At 37.0% G+C, this 25762-nt stretch overlaps 1 protein-coding gene across 4 annotated transcripts in view; it reads right to left on the bottom strand.

The window, feature by feature from the left end:
- Window positions 1-25762, bottom strand: part of STAG1 (STAG1 cohesin complex component) — a 459692-nt gene that overhangs the window by 62010 nt on the left and 371920 nt on the right. For all 4 annotated transcript variants that reach the window (XM_024131797.3, XM_028489469.2, XM_024131796.3 and 1 more), the window contains exons 15-16: window positions 16340-16457; window positions 6952-7055 (exon numbers count right to left, since the gene is read on the bottom strand). In XM_024131797.3, the coding sequence (XP_023987565.1) occupies window positions 6952-7055; window positions 16340-16457 (222 nt within the window). The remainder of the gene's footprint in view (window positions 1-6951; window positions 7056-16339; window positions 16458-25762) is intronic.

Below are 25762 nucleotides of genomic sequence, written 5' to 3'. Positions count from 1 at the left end.
TTCTCAGTCCCTTTCTTTTTCTCTTCTTCTTCTGGGACCCCTATAATTTGAATGTTGGTACATTTAATGTTGCCCCACAGGTCTCTGAGACTGTCCTCAATTCTTTTCATTCTATTTTTTAAAATTCTGCTCTGCAGTAGTTATTTCCACTGTTTTATCTTCCAGGTCACGTATCCGTTCTTTTGCTTCAGTTATTCTGCTATTTATTTCCTTCTAGAGAAATTTTAATTTCATTTATTGTGTTGTTCATCACTGTTCGTTTGCTCTTTAGTTCTTCTAGGTCCTTGTTAAATGTTTCTTTTATTTTTCCATTCTATTCCCAAGATTTTGGATCATCTTTACTATCATTTCTCTGAATTCTTTTTCAGGTAAACTGCCTATTTCCTCTTCATTTGTTTGGTCTGTAGGTTTTTACCTTGCTCCTTCATCTGCTGTGTGTTTCTCTGTCTTCTCATTTTGCTTAACTTACTGTTTGGGGTCTCCTTTTTGCAGGCTGCAGGTTCGTTGTTTTTGGTGTCTGCCCCCAGTAGCTAAGGTTGGTTCAGTGGGTTGTGTAGGCTTCCTGGTGGAAGGGACTAGTGCCTGTGTTCTGGTGGATGAGGCTGGATCTTGTCTTTGTGGTGGGCAGGACCATGTCCAGTGGTGCGTTTTGGGGTGTCTGTGACCTTATTATGATTTTAGGCAGCCTCTCTGCTAATGGGTGGGGTTGTGTTTCTGTCTTGCTAGTTGTTTGGCTAGGGTGTCCAGCACTGTAGCTTGCTGGTCATTGAGTGGAGCTGGGTCTTAGTGTTGAGATGTAGATCTCTGGGAGAGCTTTCGCCGTTTGATATCATGTGGAGCTGGGAGGTCTCTGGTGGACCAATGTCCTGTACTCGGCTCTCCAACCTTAGAGGCACAGGCCTGACACCTGGCTGGAGCACCAAGACCCTGTGAGCCACACGGAAAAAGAGAAAAAGGAAAAAAATATATATATCATTGCTCCCAAAGTCCACCGCCTGAATTTTGGGCTGATCCATTGTCTGTTCAGGTATTCCACAGATGCAGGGTACATCAAGTTGACTGTGGAGATTTAATCTGCTGCTCCCAAGACTGCTGGGAGAGACTTCCCTTTCTCTTCTTTGTTTGCACAGCTCCTGGGGCTCAGCTTTGGATTTGGCCCTGCCTCTGCATGTAGGTCTCCTGAGGGCGTCTGTTCTTCGCTCAGACAGGGTGGGGTTAAAGTAGCAGCTGATAGGGGGCTCTGGCTCACTCAGGCCAGTTGGAGGGAGGGGTATGGAATGTGGGGCGAGCCTGCGGCAGCAGAGGCCACCATGATGTTGCAACAGCCTGAGGCGCGCCGTTTGTTCTCCCGGGGAAGTTGTCCTTGGATCACAGTACCCTGGCAGTGGCGGGCTGCACAGGCTCCTGGGAGGGGAGGTGTGGATAGTGACCTGTGCTTGCACACAGGCTTCTTGGTGGCTGCAGCAGCAGCCTTAGCGTTTCATGCGTGTCTCTGGTGTCCGCGCTGACAGCCGCGGCTTGTGCCCGTCTCTGGAGCTGGTTTAGGAGGTGCTGTGAATCCCCTCTCCTTGTGCACCCCAAAACAATGGTCTTCTGCAGCATTTTAAGGCAAGTTCTTTGTATATTATTTCACCTCTAATATTTAATTATGTCTCTAAGAGATGAAGATGCAAGAATAATTAAGCTTTACATCTCCAACAAAATTAAACAATAATTCCTTATTATCATTTCATACCCAGTCCTTAGTTTTCTCAGTCTCTACTTTTTGGAGTCTCTCCTATATTCGTATTTAATGTAATGTTTAATATGGTTAAATTTACCTCAGCCGTTGGGCTATTTGTTATCTATATATCTTATGTCTTTTTTCCTCCCCTCTTTTTGTCCTTTACTGCCTTCTTTGCAGTTAAACATTTTTTACTGTGCTATTACAATTTCTCTGCTGGTTTCATTTTCCTTTTTTAGGTTTGAGTAGTTACTCTAGGGATTACAATATACTTCTTCAACTTATTACAACTAACTTTAGATTAATAATGAATTAATTATAGCAAAATACAGCAATTTTACTCCAAGAGAGTTCTATTTCCTTTACCCTTCTTTGTGCTATTCTCACATATCTATATATATTATAATCTTAATACTACAGTGCTATAATTGTTGCTTTAAATAATCTCATGTCTCTTTAAAAAAAATATAATATACACAGCCTTTTACATCCACCCACATATTTACCATTTCTCGCACTCTCTATTTCCTCCTGTGGATTAGAGTTTCCATTCTTTACAGCTGGAAGGACTTCTTTTAGTATTTCTTCTAAGGCAGGTCTTCTAACACGTCTCTCAATCTTTGTTTATATGGGAATGTTTTTATTTCACTTTCATACTTGAAAGATAATTTTACTGCATTTAGAATTCTTGGTTGGCAATTTTGTTGTCTTTCGGTGATTGTCATTCTGCTGTCTTCTGGCCTTGACTACTTCTGATAAGTCAACTGCTAATCCTATTGCTGTTGTCCTCCACATGAGTTATTTTTTTCTTGCAGCTTTCAAGATTTTTTGTCTTTAGCTTTTAACAGTGTGACTACCCTGTGTCTAGAGGTAGATATTTTGTGTTTATACTATTTGGGTTTTGTTAAATTTCTTGGACCTGTGGATTAACATTTCTCATCAAATTTGGGAAGTTTTTGGCAATTCTTAAAATGTTTTTCCTTCCTTTTCTTCCTCTCACTCCTTTCTTTGTAGGACTCCATTACACAAATTTGGTGACTTGATGTTGTTTCACACATTTCTTAGGCTCTGTTCATTTCTCTTCATCTTTTTTCCTGTTTTTTTTTTTTTTCAGAATGAATAATTTCTATTAATCTTTCATGTCCACTGTTTCTCCTGTCATCTCAAATCTGTTGAGCTCATCTAATAAATTTTAAATTTCTGTTACTGTACTTTTCAACTCATGAATTTCCATTTGAAAAATTGGAATTACTGAGATTCCTTCTTTGTTGTTATCATCTTTTCCTGTAATTCTCTGAACATATTTTCCTATAATTCTTTGAACATATTTATAAAAAAGGGCTCTGAAGTATTTGCTAAAGCCAACAATTACGCCTACTGAGAAACCATTTCTACTGTCTACTTTTTTCCCCTGAGTATGGCCACACTTTACTGTGTTTTGTTTTTTGGCATGGTTGCAATTTTTCTGGAAAAGTGGACATTTTTTGATAATATCCTGTACTATGTATTTAAAAATTATTTTTCTAAGTGTCATTTTAACAAATTAATCTTTAACTTAAACTGTGTAATTTGTCTCTCCCATGATGTGTGGCTTCTGTTGGGAATTTTTATTCTTATTTTTGTTTTTTAGCCTGTTTTCCTGGGAGTCTCCTCTGTGTTTCAATAGATCACTAGTCAGCCAATGATTGGGGTAGAGGTGGTGCTCAAATGCTCCAAATTTATAAGGCTCCTAGCCTATGAGACCTGATCTGTTCATGGGATAGAGAGCACATTCAAACTTCAGCCACTGTGTAAGTTTGCTTGACTTTTATTTTCCATTGGGCTCTGTCTCTCAAGTTTCCCAGTCAGCCAGGGATGTATGAAGAGTTTCTTAATCCTTTTATGGCTTTCTCATTTCTAGCATTTTTTTGTTAGATTCTTGGCTGGTTCACTATTCTTACCAACTTGCAGACACAATCTCTGAATATCACAGGTACAGGTTTTCCTTATTTGTTTCTGCCATTTCTAGCTGACAAAGCTGTGGACTTTTCCCATTTGTCCCATATTGAGTCTGCTCCCTTGACAGCAAAGTTGCTGGTTTTTACATACAGTGCCACTCTGGTAAAATTACAGATGTCACCAATCAAGCTTGTGGGTTCTGTGTATACTGTAACCCTAATCAGGAAGGCTATAGACTCCTACAGCTTTAACCTGAAGCTTCAGCAGTTTTCCAAGAATACAAGCACACCTCATTATGTTTTGCAGATATTGCTTTTTTGAAGAAAACAAATTGGAACTTTGTGACAACCGCGTGTTGAGCAAGTTTATTGGTACCATTTTCCCAACAGCATTTGCTCATTTTGTGTTTGTGTGTCTGTTTCTGTGTCACATTTTGGTAATTCCTGAAATATCTCCAACTTTTTCATCATTATTATTATACCTGTTATGGTGATCTGTGATCAATGATCTTTTTTTTTTTTTTTGTGGTACGCCGGCCTCTCACTGTTGTGGCTTCTCCTGTTGCAGAGCACAGGCTCCGGACGCACAGGCTCAGCGGCTGTGGCTCACGGGCCCAGCCACTGAGGGATCTTCCCGGACTGGGGCCCAAACCTGTGTCCCCTACATCGGCAGGCAGATTCTCAACCACTGTGCCACCAGGGAAGCCCATGTGATCAATGATCTTTGATGTTACCATTTAATTGTTCTGGGGTGCCAGAAACTGCACCCATATAAAATGGGGAACTTACTTGATAAATGTTGTGTCCCACTGCTCCACCAACTAGCTGTTCCCCCATCTTTTTCCCCTCCTCAGGCTTCCCTATTTCCTGAGACTCAACAGTATTGAAATCAGGTCAATTAACAACCTTACTAACCCCTAATAAGCCTCTAAGTGTTCAGGTGAAAAGAAGAGCCACACATCTCTTGCTTTAAATCAAAAGCTAGACATGATTAAGCTCAGTGGGGAAGGCATGTTGAAAGCTGAGACAGGCCAAAAGCTAGGCCTCTTGAGTCAAACAGTTAGCCAACTTGTGAATGCAAAGGAAAAGTTCATGAAAGAAATTAAAAGTGCTACTCCAGTGAATACATGAATGATAAGAAAGTGAAACAGCCTTATTGCTGATATGGAAGAAGCTTTAGTGATCTGGATAGAAGATCGAACCAGCCACAACATTCCATTAAGCCAAAGCCTAATCCACAGCAAGGCCCTCACTCTCTTAAACTCTATGAAAGCTGAGAGAAGTGAGGAAGCTGCAGAAGAAAAGGCTGAATCTACTTCATGAGATTTAAGAAAAGAAGCCATCTCTATAACATGAGTTCAAGGTGAGGCAGCAACTGCTGATGTAGAAGTTGCAGCAAGTTAACCAGAAGATCTAGCTAAGATAATTACTGAAGGTGCCTACACTAAACAAAAGATTTGCAGTATAGACAAAACAGCATTATATTAAAAGAAGATGCCACGTAGGATTTTCATAGCTATACAGTTGGTGACTTTAAGTTGAAGCCAATGCTCATTCGCTATTCTGAAAGTCCTAGGGCCCTTAGAAATATGCTCAGTCTACTCTGCCTGTTCTCTATCAGTGGAACAACAAAGTCTGGGTGACAGCACATCTGTTTACAACATGGTTTAGTGAATATTTTAAGCCCACTGTTGAGACCTACTGCTCAAAGAAAAGATTCCTTTCAAAATATGACTGCTCACTGACAAGGCATCTGGTCACCCAAGAGCTCTGATGGAGATGCACCATGAGAATAATGTTTTCATGCTTCCTAACACAATATCCATTTTGCAGCCCATGGATCAAGGAGTAATTCTGACTTTCAAGTTTCATTAGTAAAGAAAGAGATTTTTGTAAGGCTACAGCTGCCATGGATAGTGATTCCTCTGAAGGACCTGTGCAAAGTCCATTGAAAACTTTCTGAAAAGGATTCAGTGTCCTAGATGACACTAAGAATATTCATGATTCAAGGGGAAAAGGTCAAAATATCAACACTAACAGGAATTTGGAAGAAGTTGATTCCAATCCTCATGAATGACTTTGAGGGGTTCAAGATTTAAGCGGAGGAAGGAACTGCAGATGTGGTGAAAATAGCAAGAGAACTAGAATTCTAAGCAGAGACTGAATGTGATAAATCTCATGACAAAAACTTTAACAGATGAGGAGTTGCTTCTTATGGATGAGCAAAGAAAGTGGTTTCTAGAGATGTAATCTACTCATGGTGAAAATGCTGTGATGATTGTTGAAATGACAACAAAGGATTTAGAATATTACATGAACTTAGTTGATAAAGCAGTGGCAGGGTTTGAGAGGCCTGACTCCAATTCTGAAAGAAGTTCTACTGTGGGTCAAATGCTATCAAACAGCATGGCATGCTACACAGAAACTGTGAAAGGAAAAGTCCATCAATGAGGCAAACCTCATTTTTGTCTTATTTTAAGAAACTGCCACCAGCAAAAAGATTGCAACTCACTGAAGGCTCAGATGACAGCATTTGTTTTAGCAATAAACTAGTTTTAAATTAAGGTATGTACATTGTTTTTCTAGGCATAAGGCATTGCCCACTTAATAGACTATTGCATAGTGTAAACACAACTTTTTATGCATCGAGAAACCAAAAAATTCATGTGACTAGCTTTACTGCGATATTTGCTTTATTATAATGGTCTGGAACTGAACCTACAATATCTCCAAGATATGCCCATAAATGCTTCTCAATTTGTTGTTTTATCTTTGGTTAATTTCCAGAGCCCTGATATGGGTTTTGATAATTTTTCCAGTTTTACACTTTTTTTTTTTTGGCAGAGAGGAACTGCCTACCTCTTCACACTACTGGAGCCAGTCTTTCCATCGTGATTATCTCAATTCATCTTGAATAGCAATAATACCTGCATTATTAGCCCCATAGTACAGGTAAGGAAATTAACAAAGAAAATAATCAACTGTCCAAAGATTACATAGATGTTAAGTGAAAGAGCTTCCAAAACTAGGCAGTTTGCCTTCAGAGCCTTTCTGTACCTTTAACAAATATGAATGTGAAAATTCGTTAAGATACTAGACTAGAAGCAGGCACAGGTGCTATAGAAGCATGGATGCAAAGAATCTATTTTGGAACCTGAGTAGACAGAATATAAGATGAACTACCACAGCATATATCATTTACAAAAAATATTCAAATATTTAAGGCAGTTAATTACGTTAAAATCTTTTTCTTTTTCTTTTTTTTTTTTGTATATTTCTAATATAACTTACTCTCTTGCCGGTACCCCTTCCCACTGGAGGATGTGCCTCAGCAGCTTGACGAATCGTACAAACCATTAGCTCTATAAGAGCACTCTCCTGACGGTCAGACATTGCTAAAGTGAAAAAAACACATTAGTATGAGTAGACAGTTTTACAATAGCCATGTATCAAAAATGAGCACAGTTATAAAAAACTGTAGTCTATTACTTAAAGACTAAAGTTCTATTCTTTGTCTTTTTTCTTGTTTTAAGAATAATATGTGCTTGTCGTAAGTCAAACAAGAAAGAGATATACAAAGTAAAAAAGACAATAAACTCCGGTTTCTAATACTTTGTCTCTTGTAATATACTTCTGAATTAGGCAATGCCAAAATTTTCCTTCTATATCACTTCAAAGCTCATATATCTTTTATTTTTAGCAAAAAAAGAACATGCTATATCTTTTCAAAAAATTAACAATAGATTTTGAATACCTTTCAAGTCACATGACATGTACAATTATGTTAAATAATTACAAGTTATTACATAATTTGTGTTCCACAATTTATTCATCCTTCTCCTATTAACATGCAAATTTTCCCCAAATTTTTGTCACATTTATAAACAATGCAGTAACAAATATCATAAGTACACATATATTTATGTAACTGATACTTTTATTTCTGTAGAATAAATTTCAAGAGAGGGAGTAATGACTCAAAGGTTAAAATCTTGGTACTGACAAATCAAAAAGGTTACTTGGGCTTCCCTGTGGGCACAGTGATTGAGAGTCCGCCTGCTGATGCAGGGGACACGGGTTCGTGCCCCGGTCCGGGAAGATCCCACATGCCGCGGAGCGGCTGGGCCTGTGAGCCATGGCTGCTGACCCTGCGCATCCAGAGCCTGTGCTCCGCAACGGGAGAGGCCACAACAGTGAGAAGCCCGTGTACCGCAAAAAAAAAAAAAAAAAAAAAAAAAGGTTACTTACTGCAATCCACACCTCCAACTGCAATGATGAGAATGTTTGGTTCCTCATATCCCTGCCAGCACTTGATGTCATAAGTCCCTTTAATGTTTGCCAATCCAATGACTGAAAATGGTATGTTATTTTGCTCCTGCCTAACTACTAATTAGTGGAGTGTATTTTCTTGTTTATTAGTTTAAAATTTTTTTGGAGATTTTTAATGTTTATTCTCTGCTAATTTTTCTATTGTTATTCACCTTTCTTGGATTATTTTTTAAATATTTATTTATTTATTTATTTTTGACTGTGTTGGGTCTTTGTTGCTGTGCGTGGGCTTTCTCTAGTTGCGGCAAGTGGGGGCTACTCTTCGTTGCAGTGCGCGGGCTTCTCATTGCAGTGGCTTCTCTTATTGCGGAGCACGGGCTCTAGGCATACGGGCTTCAATAGTTGTGGCATGCAGGCTCAGTAGTTGTGGCTCATGGGCTCTAGAGTGCAGGCTCGGTAGTTGTGGTGCACGGGCTCTAGAGCACAGGCTCAGTAGTTGTGGTGCACGGGCTCTAGAGCACAGGCTCAGTAGTTGTGGCGCATGGGCTTAGTTGCTCTGTGGCATGTGGGATCTTAACGGACCAGGGATTGAACCCATGTCTCCTGCACTGGCAGGTGGATTCTTAACCACTGCATCACTAGGGAAGTCCCTAAGTTTGTCTTAAATGATGCAAATATTTTCTCCCAGTTTGTTCTTTTGTTTTTAGACTCCTCATGGTATCTTTTGTCAGAAATTATTAACTTTTACAAAAGTCATATCTGTACTTATTTTTTTTATGGCTTTCAGATTTCTCTCTTTTCTTTCTAGTTTTTTTGAGAGATAACTGACATACAATATAGGTTTAAGTTGTACAGCATAATGATTTAACTTATATATATTGTGACATGATTATCCCAGTAAGCTTAGTTAACATCTATAATCTCATACTGATCATAAAAAAAAAAAAAAGGCTTCTGGGTTTCTTGTATTGCTTTCAAAGATCTCCTTTCTCCTAGAGATTATAGAAATATATTTTCTTCTCTCTCTGTCTCCATCTGTTCTTGCTTTTACATCTTTAATCTGTCTGAAATTTATTTCTGCCGATAGTATCAAGTATGGGTCTGTTTATTCCCACCAGATGAGCAGCCAATTATGCCTCTACCATTATTAAATAAAACCAGCTTTCCCTGGTTTATTTGAAATGTCACCTTTAAACATGTTTTAGGTGCTTATATATACTTAGATCTATTTCTGGATTCTTTATTTAGTTTCACTAATCTATTTTTCTATTACAAGGACACACTGTTTTGATTATAACAGCTTTATAATGTTATAATATACTTTAATGTGTAATTTAATTCAACTAATTTGAATATTTAGTTTAACAAATTTCCCTTATCTAGTCCTTTTCCTGAAAAATTTCTAATTTCTATAAAGCTAGTAGCAAACAATTAAGTATTTTCTATGTGTAAGGCATAGTTATAAGTAATTTATATGTATTTACTTGTTTTATCCCCAAAACAATTCCAAGAGATAGGAATTAATATCCTCACACTTTGCAGATCGGGAAAATAAGCCATGGAGAGGTTAAATAACTTTTCAAAGCACTCAGTAGTAGAGCCAAGATATGAACCCAGGTAGTCTAACTCCAAGGTCTACGCTCTTAAGCACTATGCTATACCACCTTTTAAAAATAAGCTTGAAATTCTACATAAACTTTTATTTTTAAATTTTTATTAGAGTATAGTTGATTTGCAATGTTGTGTTAGCTTCAGGTGTACAGCAAAGTGAATCGGTTATACATATACATATATGCACTCTTTTTAAGATTCTTTTCCCATATAGGCCATTACAGAGTACTGAGTAGAGTTCCCTGTGCTATACAGTAGGTCCTTATTAGTTATCTATTTTATATATAGTAGAGTGTATATGTCAATCCCAATCTTCCAATTTATTCCTCCCCACCCACCCCCCTGGTAACCATAAGTTTGTTTTCTATGTCTGTGACTCTTTTTCTGTTTTGTAGATAAGTTCATTTGTACCCTTTTTTTTAGATTCCACATACAAGCAATATCATATGATATTTGTCTTTCTCTGTCTGACTTACTTCACTCAGTCTATGTAAGAAACTTTTTTTAAAAAATAAATTTATGTATTTTTTTTCTTTTTGGCTGCGTAGGTCTTCGTTGCTGCGCGCAGGCTTTCTCTAGTTGCAGCCAGCGGGGGCTACTCTTCGTTGCAGTGCATGGGCTTCTCGTTGCGGAGCATGGGCTCTGGGAGCACAGGCTTCAGTAGCTGTGGCACGCAGGCTCAGTAGTTGTGGCTCACAGGCTCTAGAAAGCAGGCTTAGTAGTCGTGGCGCACGGGCTTAGTTGCTCCGCGGCATGTGGTATTTTCCTGGACCAGGGCTCAAATCCGTGTCCCCTGCGTTGGCAGGCGGATTCTTAACCACTGTGCCACCAGGGAAGTCCCAGTCTATATAAACTTTAAAATCATTTTGCTTAGTTCCTTCTCTCACCTCCCAGAACTCTCTCAAACCTACTGGAATTTGAACTGGTATTTTTAAGAAAATTATACATTACACTGGGAAGAACTGACATTTTAATAATCTTTTCAGCCAGGAACATGATATAGCTCTTCATTTATGATATCTTATTTGACATTATTTAATGAAACATTATGATTTTCTTCACACTGATTCTGTACTTTTCTTGTTGAATTCATTTCTATGTATTTTTAAAGATACATTTTTGAGACTAATTTGAATAGTTTAATTTTATCTTTCTGTCTCCCTCTCTCCTTCCTCTCTGTTCTTTTCTCTGTATACTTATTTATGTTAAAGACCAATTAAAAAAAAAAGACCAATAGATGTGGGGATTATAGAGACAGAACTATGCATAAATTAAAAGAAAAAAATACTAAGCTTTAGAAATTGAGAAGTTTGTACTGATTATTTCAAAATAAACTGGGACAACAGCAATGAAAAGGCAAACAAAGGCATAACATTTTATCCCTTATTCTGTACCAAAATCATCCTGAACAGAAACATGTATGTACATCTTAATTCAATCATTTTTTGTTTCACATTTTAATTGTGATATGAAAAGCACATGAACTTTAGCTTGTCTTAGGAAAACCACAAGAAACAGTTTCAGCTTTCCATTTATACTCCCTGATCCAATAAAACAATCAAGTTTCTATTTTATGATTCTAGAATTTCATATTTTTTTCAATTTGGCTGGGGATAGAGGAATGACAAGATTGTCTATGAACTAAATGCATTTTCTATTATTTATGAAAAAAATCTAGTTCTATGGAAAGTGAGGAGAGAAAAACTTACCTAGTATAGATATTATACTATAGATATTATACACTATTATTATTAGATATATAATATATATTATATATATTATACACTATTATACACTAAAATCCATACATTAGTGTTGAAGAAAAACTCAACCTTATACAGTGTCCAATGCCATCAATTTTATTAGTTTACAATTTGAAACCATCCATTCAGATATGGTAAACTCAAAACATTTGAAATTTAACTGAAATCTCTTTGGGGATAAAACAGCAAAACCAAATAATAAAATTGAAAACAAAGCAAGCTTTAAGCCACAGACAAGAGCCAAACAGCCACAATGATAGAAAGGAAAGGGTGGCTGTTCGCACTATGAATTACCAAATACCTACACAACTTTCTAAGTCTTCAGAAACCTCTTTACACATCATCTCCATTTTCTCATTATTGATTTCAGTCTTATCACCCTGAACTCTGAATTTTTTCCTTAATATCACTGAAAAGAAACACTAAAAAGTCACCAACAACCTAAATCTTCACTTAAAGCTGATGGTCTCTGCATAGTCCTTTTTCTCCTCTGCAATACGTGATATTATTAACCATAGCTCTCTTGAACACCCTCTTTACTGGGCCTTCTATAGCATACAATGAACTCTTAACTATCCTTTTTATATAGCTTGCTCTCACTCCTTCTTGCTCTTCCTGCTTTTGTCCCCTTCCTATCCACAATCTTTAAAACTCACCATGGGCTTTTTCTTTCTATAATCTATGTTCATCTTTTACATTTTTATCATATCCCATAGAGACCACTCCAAACCATGTTGACAAAAAGCATTTTTTTTAATACGAATTTGATCACATCCCTCCCCTGTTTAAAATCCTTCAGTGGCTCCCTATTACACTTAGAATGAACTAAATAAATCCACTTATGGACTTAAATGTTCTACATCATCAGGCCTCTGCCTCTATCTCATCTAGTGCCACTGGCCCACTGTGCTCAAGCTACTGCAGCTCCTGGAATATAACAATATCATTCATGCTTCAGATACTATGCAATTGCTATTTCCTCTATCTAGGCAGCTCTTTTTTGACACTTCCCATGGCTAGCCCCCATATCCTTTAGAATATTGGCTCATGGGTGGCCTCCTTAGAGAGATCTTCCTTTTGGGATTCAATCTAAAGATGGACCCCTTCTTACTGTTATTATCCATCACAGATACTTATTAACTTTTGAAATTATTCTGACCACTTAGTTTTGGTCTGCCTTCCCCACTTGAATGTTAAGTTCCATATGGGCAGTGAGCTGACCTTGTTTAAGACTGCACCCTCAGTGCTTAGTATAACAGCACTAAGAAGGTGGTCAATAAATATTTTAAAATTATAAGTGAATTAATGATTCCCTACTTGAAGAATTCCACTTATAAACATTACTTCACCCATCAACTGGATCACAGAATTCTAGCATTAGAAATGATCACAGGGATTCCCTGGTGGCGCAGTGGTTAAGAATCTGCCTGCCAATGCAGGGGACACGGGTTTGAAACCTGGTCCGGGAAGATCCCACATGCCGCACAGCAACTAAGCCCATGTGCCACAACTACTGAGCCTGTGTGCTTTAGAGCCCGCGTGCCACAACTACCGAAGCCCACGTGCCTAGAGCCTGTGCTTCGCAACAAGAGAAGCCACCGCAATGAGAAGCCTGCGCACTGCAATGATAAGTAGCCCCCACTCGCCACAACTAGAGAAAGCCCGTGCGCAGCAACGAAAACCCAACACAGCCAAAGATAAATAAAAATAAATATATTTTTAAAAAAAGAAATCATTAGCTTTCACTGCAAGCTATCAAATGTTTCAAAAACTGTTTAAAAAAACAAAAAGAAATGATCACATAAGTTTATCTAATCAAAAAGCCTTTTTTATAAATGAAGAAGCTAAGATCCAGAGAAGTTAAATGACTTAGTTATGGCCCTGTTTTTGCCTGATTACTTGTTACCCAGACCTTCACATTACACTAAAAATTTATCCAGCAATTTGATTTTGCTGTAGAATACACATACACCCCCAAAAAACCCTGTCCCTTAAAAACACTGCAAGGCAGTCTTACAGCAGCTGTGATTTATTATTATTTTTCTTTTCCATCATGGTTTATTACAGGATATTGAATATAGTTCCCTGTGCTATACAACAGGACATTGTTGTTTATCCATTCTATATATAATAGTTTGCATCTGCTACTCCCAAACTCCCAATCCAATCCCCTCCCCCGACCAGCAACCACAAGTCTATTCTCTATGTCTTTGAGTCCATTTCCGTTTCGTAGATAAGTTCATGTGTGTCATATATTAGACTCCACATATAATATCATATGGTATTTGTTTTTCTCTTTCTGACTTACTTCGCTTAGTATAATAATCTTTAGGTCCATCCATGTAGCTGCGAATGGCATTAAGTCATTCTTTTTTTATGGCTGAATGGTACACTGTATATATGTACCACATCTTTTTTATCCATTCATCTGCTGATGGACATTTAGGTTGTTTCCATGTCTTGGCTACTGTAAATAGTGCTGCTGTGAACACAGGGGTGCATGTATCTTTTCGAGTGATAGTTTTGTTCTGATAAATAGCAGTTGTGATTTAAATTGCTATTGGTAGTCTTTGACAATGTGTCTGTTTTCCCAAATTTTAGTCCTATATTTGCAACTGCTAACTAGACTTTCATCCACTGGAATATCTATCACACTTCACTTACGTAAAGTATAACTTAATTTCAAATTAGTCTTAAGGAAATAAGTAAATCACTAATGGCCTTTTGTTATCATAAAATATAGCAAAATAGTAGCTCAGAATATGATTTGGATACCATTCCAAACCAGAGCTTATATGTGACACAGCAAACATATGGCCAAATGTATGAAAAAAAGTTGAATCATAATTTCAAAACGGTCCTGGACTTGTTACACATAAATTCTCCAGCCTTGCCTTCCCAGATTCAATCATACCCTAAAACTGTGGTTGACTTAAAATTTTTTCCCCATTTTACAACTAACTTTTCTAGCTAAAATCAAACCAACCAAACCAAGCCAAACCAAACGAAACCAAACCTAACCAATCTCTTGACTGAAAGTTAAACCCAATGTCAACTAAACTTAAACCACAAAGAAAACCTAATAATACATAGTTATTTTAAGAAGGTAGATCCATCTAGAACACCTTGATGACTGACGGACAGAGTAATTACTATTTTCTGACTGATACATCTTATTTAAATGAGAGTAAAAAGTTAACAATACCAAATCATAGCACCTTGGCTCTTCTTCCCTTAATTTATTATGTCCCCTGCTTCCCTCCTCCTTGGAAATAACCTTATAGAGCATACTTGACAAAAAGAAAAATGGCCTGGAATCATAAATAAGAAGCTCTAGCCTACCCTGATAATTTGCTGATTCTATGGCCACAAGCAAGGAAGGAAAAATGGATGAAATGTACTATTAAATATTAAGCCAAGCATTTTGCTCAAGTGTTGACTGGGCTGTAGTGATTAGAAAGGAAATTGATTTTACTAGAGAAAATATTAAGATTAGTTAGAAACAGATTTATGAAGTCAGTGAACTTAGCAGGAACATGTATGAGCAAAATAAAGACAATGTAGAATGTATGTTCATGTTCCTCTGATTACTTCAAAAGTGAAAGGAATCCAGAGTACAGTTGAGAGTTTGACCTAGTGAGCAGAAGGTCCTGTGAACTTCATAAAAGACCTGTCTTCTTACCAAAGGTATGGAGGGGAAAAAAAGCACATGCAAAATATAGTAAATAATAATCAGAGGTGGGGTCAAATATACTATAATAAATTCTACCTTGAAAGAAGGTCTGGGAAATTTTGGGGAAGGATTTGTGTTACAGATTAAGAATGAGGGGAAAAAAAAAGAATGAGGTTGTGAGGCAAATATCTTGAATTTAAAAGAAGCAATTTCAGCCAGTTTACTGGAGTGTATTTGGGTATGATGCATAGCTATTGTTTCTCTCACTGAATTTGGTCAAAGCCAGAGCAGATAATACCAATTAGCATCACTGCTTGGAAAGAACACTGGGGGATGGTCACTATACTGTTTAGGTAATCTACTGCAGGTGATGGCTCATTCCGCTCTTATATCCCACAGGGTTGAACTACACAGAAAAGCAGGGGAAACAGAATAGGGAATCAATAGTATACTATTTCATTTAATCCTCACAACTATATAAGGTAAATAAGAAAAAGAATCCCTATATTATAAAGAAAAGGAAGCTAAGGAGCAGAAAAAATGAGGACATAAGTCACAAAGGACAGAGTTAGAAATCTGAATCTGTTTCTTTTGATTCTGAAGTCCATGTTTTTAGTTCATTATAAGCCTCACTTACATCAAGGTATCATCTACATTTTAGGACTCTGTATGGATTAAATGAAACAGTAGTTCTTTAAACTACTGTTGTGGGCTAGATTGAAAAACAAGCTATACAGAGGAAAAAGCATTGCTAGTTTTAAGGAGCTAATATTCATATAATCTTTTAGAATATAAATGCTTTATTAAGTATACATATGCATTTTGCTGTTCATGTTATTACACAAAGTGTAATATAAAATGCACACTTCAGAAATTATCAATATAGCAATTATTTCTATTTCTTGAATAGCGAGGTAAGTGACTATTTTTGATTTCTTTATTTTAATTTTTAAAAAGATATAACAAAAGAGGGGATGACTGTGGTCTAATTAAATCATTGTATGTGAAAGGTTAAGTACACATACATAGCAAAAAGATTCTGCATGTGCTTTTTTCTTTTACATTAAGCATGTCAGTACTTTGTGACTCAAATCAGCATAAAGAAAACTTTTTTGAATGCTACATGACATTTATAGGATTTAAAAAACTTGTGTGGCATGAATGGTAGTAGTCCTAATACAGAAAGATGTTATACACTATTGAGACATCCTTGCTTGTTATAGGAAACAAACTGTTCTCTTTGCAAAAAAAGACACATAGTACGCTTGTACATACTCAATTGTAAGAGTGATCTATACAGGGTGGTATGATAATTAATGCAAACCCCAAACAATATGTAAATCAACTTATCGAAATACTATACCTTCCTCTCCTTGAACAGGTTCTTCTAATAACAATTCTGTCATACATTCCCAGTCTTTCAACAGTTCTTGAGAGCTCTCCCACAAACTGTCCACCAAGTAGGCAGCATGTTCGTGTAACTAAAAATAACAAATCAAATGTGATTGAAGAACATTTAATGAGGAAACTAGTAATACTTATTGAGTTATTAAGCCATTTTCTTCATAACTAAAACTGCTTGGTCACAATGTTTCCAAGAGAAACTTAGAGAACTATGTGTGTGTATATATATATATATATATATATACACATACATACATACAAACACATTTGCATTCCACTGTTGATAATGGGGATGCAATATATAGACTTAATCATTTTAAAATAGTAGTAAGGTTAAGAATCTCCTAGTTCAATGACATCATATATTGATGAAGAAACTGAGAGTACAACTAGTAAACAATTTTCCTGAAGTTATAAGCTGGATTTAGGGTACTTTTCATTACTCTTTATTTGTCTTTCTCTACAACGATCTTTTTTTTTTTTAAGAAAATGAATTATTTTCTCTCAGAATTCCATTTGACACTTTGGTACCAGCCTTACTTTTAATCTCTGTTATTTGGTTAAGGTCAAAATGTAAGTTACTCCATCTCTCTGTTTTTCCACTCTCATTTCCACTTAACTCAATGAATTCCCCATCTCACCTCACCTCCACTTTTTGCTGCTCATTACTCTTGACAATTTTCTTTGGAACCTATGTTCCCACAGTAAACAACACTCTCAAGTTCCTCAACAAACATTTCACATGGAACGCTTTACCACCTGTCGGTCATTGAACTGTGAAGAATATTAATTACTTTAGTAAAGTTCTTTAGAAAAGGTAAGTAGAAGTGTTGGCCATGTTCTGGTTTCTGCTACTTACAATTAACTTCTCTACCCTCGCATAAAAGTTCTACCACCTCTGAGTCTCATGACAACCAGCTAAACCACTTTCAAACTTTACATTGCAACCCATTCACTGGCTGTTAAAATAACTTAATGTATTGAGACCAAAGTTTCAAAGAAATGATACAGAGAGTATAAGTATAGAAGGTATAATCCATCAAAAATATAATTGTGAACTTTTTTATACTTATTCTAAAAATGAGTGTATAGCACACAGAATGTTAAGTACTATTTCGTATTTCAGTTATATGTTCTTGTATTTGTGAGAGAAAATGGTTTTTGCATCATGAGGAGTGGTCTGAAACTGTGTGAAAGTCACCTTGGTAGACCTATTGATTATCTACTGATATCTTAGCACATTTGGCACATGAGTTGTTTTTCTTCCTCATTCCTAATTCTACCATTATTCTTAACTTCTATGAAAATTTTGACGATCTATTTAAAGCTCTGCCTCATTTGACCTCTTGAATTCTATACTTCATTTCCACTGCATTTCAAATCTCACATTCTGGCTTCTGAAATGCCACAGGAAAACTACGTACACACGCATACACACACAACACCCCACAGTTTCCCAGTGTTTTTTGTCAAAGCCAGAGTAGATAATATTGATTAGCATCTCTGCTTAAGGAAGAAGATGGACAAAGGTTTGCAGTCAGGTCTATTCAAACTTTCTAAATCACATATCCTAGGAAAACATCCCTACACCATAAGTAACATCATTCCAACAGTGACAGGCACAAGTAGTGCACAATCTGGTGTCAAAAATGAAAATTAACAGCAGAAAACAGAAAAACCAATAGTTTCAAAAAAATAGGCTATTAAGCCTATGCTGAAATGGAGTTATTATTTAGTGGGTACAGAGTTTCAATGTAGGAAAATTTTGAAAAAGTTCTGGAGATCGATGGCAGTGACAGCTGCACATCTATGTGAATGTACTTAAAGCCTATGAAGAGTACACTTAATAACAGTTAAAATGGTAAATTCTGTTATTTCACCAAAATAAAAAAAAAAAACCCTATGCTGAATAAACTTGTTTTTATGCCTGACATACTTAAACATGCCTGTAGAATAGGTATAAAAATGTTCACAATTATATTTTTGGCGGATTATACCTTCTATACATGTCCTCTCTGTCCCTCTTAATGTTTTTGGTCCTCAATTCTGGTTTATCTTATATAATATTGTCCTTTCAGCTTTTTGTAAGCCTTTGTTAACTACAACCAGCATTTATCCAGTTTGTTTACTTCCTGTGTTAAATTTTTGATTAAGGTGTGTTTGTAAACATTTTAATTTCTTTATTTCAACACTAAATGACAATCTGCCTTTTTAATAAAGCATGTTAGTCTATTTACATTTATTGAGATTACAGATGTTGGCATCTACTTCCCTGTGCTCTCCTGATGACATTTTCTTTTTTTTTAAGCTGTGCTTCCCGCAGAGTTTTATTTTCTAACTTATATTTTTTCCATCACTAAGATCACCAAAAATTATTTTCAGACACCTGCCTTAAGCTTCACAACTATATTATTTAGGCTTAGTTCTAATTTTTTTTCATATTTATTTGCTCACCAATATTTCTTATATTCCTTATTTTCCTTTTATTGCATCCATTTTTCATTTTGCTAGAAAACACCCTCAAGTAATACCCTGCATATAGGATACATAGGTAGTAAACATTTTAATTGCCTATCCTTTGATTAGTTCCTCCCCTCCATTCTCTCTGTTTTCTTTACAGAGTTTCTACTAGATAATATAATAAACTTTCTTAATCTGTACTCCCTGTCTCTTAATTTCTCTCTCATACTTTTCATTTCTTTCCTCTTTCGCACTAATTCCTGCAAAAATCCCAATCTTTGGTTATGTCTATTCAGGTCATTTAATAATCCACCTCTCACCTACATTTTGGAATTCATGTTTTTAATTTCTAAGAAGCCTCTTCCTCTTTCATAATTGCTTCTTCTTATATTTGGGGGCATTAATCAAAAATTTTCATCAGGGGCTTCCCTGGTGGCTCAGTAGTTAAGAATCCACCTGCCAATGCAGGGGACACGGGTTCAAGCCCTGGTCCAGGAAGATCCCACATGCCGCAGAGCAACTAAGCCCACGCACCACAACTACTGAGCCTGCGCTCTAGAACAGCGAGACACAACTACTTAGTCTGAGTGACACAACTACTGAAGCCTGTGCGCCTAGAGCCTGTGCTCCACGGTGAGAAGCCTCTGCACCGCAATGAAGAGTAGGCCCTGCTCGCTGCAACTAGAGAAAGCCCACATGCAGCAACGAAGACCCAACTCAGCCCAAAATAGTAAATAAATAAAAAATAGATACCTAAAATACCTAAAATTAAAAAAAAAATTCGTCAGTATGTTGGGCCTTGTGCTTCTTTTTCATTATATTGATTTTTTTCAAGTTTCAGTGTTTCTTGGTTGCCAGTACATATATATTAATGAGTCCAGACTCAAGAATACTGGTAGCTAGAATCCTTTTCTTGAATCTGGTTACAAGGTCCTGGCTTCCTTGGTTGTGTAGGAAAGTGGAAAAAGGGGATCTATAATCAGGTAGGCTCTTCCTCTAATTGTAGGTATGCACTTTGCATTTTGAGTGCAGAAGTTCCCTCTCCCTACTGATGGCCATACATATCTGGGGTATTTATTCACTACTTTGCTTCTCAGACCACTGTCCACATCCCAAATGCCTGGACCAGCATTTCTGAAGTGAGGAATAAGCTCCTCTAAAGGGAAGACACTTAATTACTACTGACAGCTTACTCCTTTCACCAGCCTTTGTTGCTCTGCTCTTTAATGTATTTCAGATTTCTATCAGAAAATCTCGAAAAAATTTTCCCTCTTTTTGTCTTCTGTGGGGGTATGGGTTACTTAACTCAACTGGAATTCACAGTCATTTACTTTACAGTTTCCACAAATTCTTCACTGTCCTGGTCAACTGGTGATATCTCATTCATTCTGACTTTTATCATGAGGTTTTCAGTTGTATGAGTTGCTGGCACAATTCAAGGCTTTAAATAGTATAATTTCACTAGCATTGGCATTTTGAAGGATGCTTTTCTATGCCTTAAATCAAGGCATATTAAAATTTAACTCAAGAATGTTGTCATTGTTCTAGAAATTTTGTGTGTGTATACTCTCAATATAGATGCTAACTTCTTTGAGCACTTCCTCTTTCTGACTGTAAGGTGGTGGCTTAGTAGACTGCTTTCTGTTAACACCAATAACCACTTGTTTCAAACTCAATGTGTATACCAGCAGGACATGATAACGTGTTGGCCCATTTTCTGATTAAGAGTTTCAAATTCACCAGTATTAGCGACAACAATCAGTATAACATGGTCTGTCAGGAACTGGCTTGATATAATATTTATGATACAGTCTTCCTGTCTTGGGGCATGTGTGATGGCCACATAACTTGCTACTCTCAAATCTCTACAAGAAAAGATCCATGTCTGAGAAAAAAAAAATTTTAATGTGGCCAATAGGGTAAAAGGTTACAATCGCCTTTCAGACATTTCATACCAAGGACCTTCTATTGGTAGCAAAAGATGAAGCTGTAAGTAGGAAGGCTTTGAAGCATTCTCAATGGCTATAAAAAAAAACCCTGGGATTCAAAAGGATCTGGAGGGCTTCCCTGGTGGCACAGTGGCTAAGAATCCACCTGCCAAGCTCTTTGGTGGGGCTAATGGTGGACCTTGGGAGGGCTCACGCCAAGGAGTACTTCCCAGAATTTCTGCTGCCAGTGTCCTTGTCCACATGGTGAGCCACAGCTGCCCCCTGCATCTGCAGGAGATGCTCCAACACTAGCAACCCAGTTTCCAGATATATGCAGGTCAATGGACTCACTCAGCCTGACCTCCTGCCACATCCCCCTGGGGGTCTGTGCCATTGGTCAGCACTTCGCTCTGAAGGAGGTGGGCTCACCATCAGTCTAGGTGTGTGTAGTGGAAATCGGGAAAACCATCCTGCCACAGGTACGTGTGGCTGACAGGGTCTTGGTGCTCCGGCCGGGTGTCAGGCCTAAGCCTCTGAGGTGGGAGAGCCAAGTTCAGGACACTGGACCACCAGAGACCTCCCGGCCCCATGTAGTATCAATCGGCAAGAGCTCTCCAAGAGATTTCTGTATCAACATGAAGACCCAGCTCCACTCAAGGACCAGCAAGTTCCAGTGCTGGACACCCCAAGCCAAACAACTAGCAAGACAGGAACACAACACCACCCATTAGCAGAGAGGCCACCTAAAGTCATAATAAGTTCAGATACCCCAAAACACACCAAGGGACATGGTCTTGACCACCAGAAAGACAAGATCCAGCCTCATCCACTAGAACACAGGCACTACTCCCCTACACCAGGAAACCTACACAACCCAGTGAACCAAACTTACCCACTGGGGGCAGACACCAAAAACAACGGGAACTACGAACATGCAGCCTGTGAAAAGGAGACCTGAAACACAGTAAGTTAAGTAAAATGAGAAGAAAGAGAAATATGCAGCAGATGAAGGAGCAAAGTAAAACCCCACCAGACCAAACAAATGAAGAGGAAATAGGAAGCCTACCTGAAAAAGAATTCAGAGTAATGATAGTAAAGATGATCCAAAATCTTGGAAATAGAATGGAGAAAATACAAGAAACGTTTAACAAGGACCTAGAAGAACTAAAGAGCAAACAAACAATGATGAACAACACAATAAATGAAATTAAAAATTCTCTAGAAGGAAATAAATAGCAGAATAACTGAGGTAGAAGAACGGATAAGTGACCTGGAAGATAAAATAGTGGAAATAACTACTGCAGAGCAGAAAAAAGAAAAAAGAATGAAAAGAATTGAGGACAGTCTCAGAGACCTCTGGGACAACATTAAACACACCAATATTCGAATTATAGGGGTCCCAGAAGAAGAAGACAAAACGGGACTGAGAAAATATTTGAAGACATTATACTGGAAAACTTCAATAACATGGGAAAGGAAATAGTCAATCAAGTCCAGGAAGCACAGAGAGTCCCATACAGGATAAATCCAAGGAGGAACATGCCAAGACACATGTTAATCAAACTGTCAAAAATTAAATACAAATAAAAAATATTAAAAGCAGCAAGGGAAAAGCAACAAATAACATACAAGGGAATCCCCATAAGGTTAACAGCTGATCTTTCACAGGAACTCTGCAAGCCAGAAGGGAGTGGCAGGACATATTTAAAATGATGAAAGGGAAAAACCTACAACTGAGATTATTCTACCAAGCAAGGATCTCATTCACATTCGACTGAGAAACTAACACCTTTACAGACAAGCAAACGCTATGAGAATTCAGCACCACAAAACCAGCTTTACAACAAATGCTAAAGGAACTTCTCTAGGCAGGAAACACAAGAGAAGGAAAAGACCTACAATAACAAACCCAAAATAATTAAGAAAGTGGTAATAGGAACACACATATCAATAGTTACCTTAAGTGTAAACGGATTAAATGCTCCCACCAAAAGACACAGACTGGTTGAATGGATATAAAAACAAGAACTGTATATATGTTGTCTACAAGAGACGCACTTCAGACCTAGGGACACATACAAACTAAAAGTGGGGGCATGGTAAAAGATATTCCATGCAAATGGAAATCAAAAGAAAGCTGGAGTAGCAATTCTCATATCAGACGAAATAGACTTTAAAATAAAGACTATTACAAGAGACAAAGAAGGACAGTACATAAAGATCAAGGGATCAATCCAAGAAGAAGATATAACAATTATAAATATTTATGCACCTAACATAGAAGTACCTCAATACATATGGCAAATGCTAACAGCCGTAAAAGGGGAAATCGACAGTAACACAATAATAGTAGGGGACTTTAATACCCCACTTTCACCAATGGACAGATCATCCAAAATGAAAATAAATAAGGAAACACAAGCTTTAAATAACACATTAAACAAGATGGACTTAATTGTTATTTACAGGACATTCCATCCAAAAACAACCTAATGCACTTTATTCTCAAGTGCTTACGGAACATTCTCCAGGATATACCGTATTTTGGGTCACAAATCAAGCTTTGGTAAATTTAAGAAAATTGAAATCAAATCAAGTATCTTTTCCAACAACTTTGCTATAAGACCAAATACCAATTACAGGAAAAAAACATGAAAAGTACAAACAAAGGAAGGCTAAACAATACGCTACTAAAAAACCAAGAGATCACTGAAGAAATAAAAAAATACCTATAAACAAATGCAGCAAAAGCAGTTCTAAGAGGGAGGTTTATAGCAATACAATCTCACCTCAAGAAACAAGAAGAATCTCAAGTAAACAACCTAACTTTACACCTAAAACAATTAGAGAAAGAAGAACAAAAAAACCCCCAAAGTTTGCAAAAGCAAAGAAATAAAGATCAGAAATAAATGAAAAAGAAATGAAGGAAACAATAGCAAAGGTCAATAAAACTAAAAGCTGGTTCTTTGAGAAGATAAACAAAATTGATAAACCATTAGCCACACTCATGAAGAAAAAATCAGAGAAGACTCAAATCAGAATTAGAAATGGAAAAGGAGAATTAACAAATGACACTGCAGAAGTACAAAGGATCATGAGAGATTACTACAAGCACCTATATGCCAATACAATGGACAATGTGGAAGAAATGGACAAATTCTTAGAAAAGTAAAACCTTCTGAGACTGAACCAGGAAGAAATAGAAAATATAAACAGACCAATCACAGGCAATGAAATTGAAACTCTGATTAAAAATCTTCCAACAAACAAAAGCCCAGGACCAGATGGATTCACAGGCAAATTCTGTCAAACATTTAGAGAAGAGCTAACACCTATCCTTCTCAAACTCTTCCAAAATATAGCAGAGGGAGGAACACTCCCAGACTCATTCTATGAAGCCACTGTCACCCTGATACCAAAACCAGACAAAGATGGCACAAAAAAAGAAAACTACAGTCCAATATCACTGAAAAACAGAGATGCAAAAATCCTCAACAAAATACCAGCAAACAGAATCCAACAGCACATTAAAAGGATCATACACCATCATCAAGTGGGGTTTACCCCAGGAATGCAAGGATTCTTCAATATCAAATCAATCAATGTGATACACCATATTAACAAAGTGAAAGATAAAAACCATATCATCTCAATAGAGGCAGAAAAAACTTTCAATAAAATTCAACACCCATTTATGATAAAAACCCTCCAGAAAGTAGGCAGAGAGGGAACTTATCTCCACATAATAAAGGCCATATATGACAAACCCACAGAAGCCACTGTCACCCTGATACCAAAACCAGACAAAGATGGCACAAAAAAAGAAAACTACAGTCCAATATCACTGAAAAACAGAGATGCAAAAATCCTCAACAAAATACCAGCAAACAGAATCCAACAGCACATTAAAAGGATCATACACCATCATCAAGTGGGGTTTACCCCAGGAATGCAAGGATTCTTCAATATCAAATCAATCAATGTGATACACCATATTAACAAAGTGAAAGATAAAAACCATATCATCTCAATAGAGGCAGAAAAAACTTTCAATAAAATTCAACACCCATTTATGATAAAAACCCTCCAGAAAGTAGGCAGAGAGGGAACTTATCTCCACATAATAAAGGCCATATATGACAAACCCACAGCCAACATCGTTCTCAATGGTGAAAAACTGAAACCATTTCCACTAAGATCAGGAACAAGACAAGGCTGCCCACTCTCACCACTCTTATTCCACATGGTTTTGGAAGTTTTAACCACAGCAATCAGAGAAGAAAAAGAAATAAAAGGAATGCAAATCAGAAAAGAAACGTAAAACTGTCACTGTTTGCAGATGACATGATACTACACATAGAGAATCCTAAAGATGCTACCAGAAAACTACTAGAGCTAATCAATGAATCTGGTAAAGTAGCAGGATACAAAATTAATGCACAGAAATCTCTTGCATTCCTACACACTAATGATGAAAAATCTGAAAGAGAAATTAAGGAAACACCTCCATCTACCACTTCAACAAAAAGAATAAAATACCTAGGAATAAACCTAGCTAAGGAGACAAAGGACCTGTTTGTAGAAAACTATAAGACATTGATGGAAGAAATTAAAGATGATACAAACAGATGGAGAGATACACCATGGTCTTGGATTTGAAGAATGAACATTGTGAAAATGACTATACTACCCAAAGCAATCTACAGATTCAATGCAATTCCTATCAAACTATCAATGGCATTTTTGACAGAACTGGATAAAAAATTTCACAATTTATGTGGAAACACAAAAGACCCCAAATAGCCAAAGCACTCTTGAGAAAGAAAAATGGAGCTAGAGGAACCAGGCTCCCTGACTTCAGACTATACTACAAAGCTACAGTAATCAAGACAGTATGGTATTGGCACAAAAACAGAAATATAGATCAATGGAACAGGATAGAAAGCCCAGAGATAAACCCATGCACATATGGTCATCTTCTCTTTGATAAAGGA

Source organism: Physeter macrocephalus, chromosome 1 (assembly GCF_002837175.3).
Source record: "Physeter macrocephalus isolate SW-GA chromosome 1, ASM283717v5, whole genome shotgun sequence".
Taxonomy (NCBI): domain Eukaryota; kingdom Metazoa; phylum Chordata; class Mammalia; order Artiodactyla; family Physeteridae; genus Physeter; species Physeter macrocephalus.
This window is presented reverse-complemented; position numbering and strand designations above follow the sequence as displayed.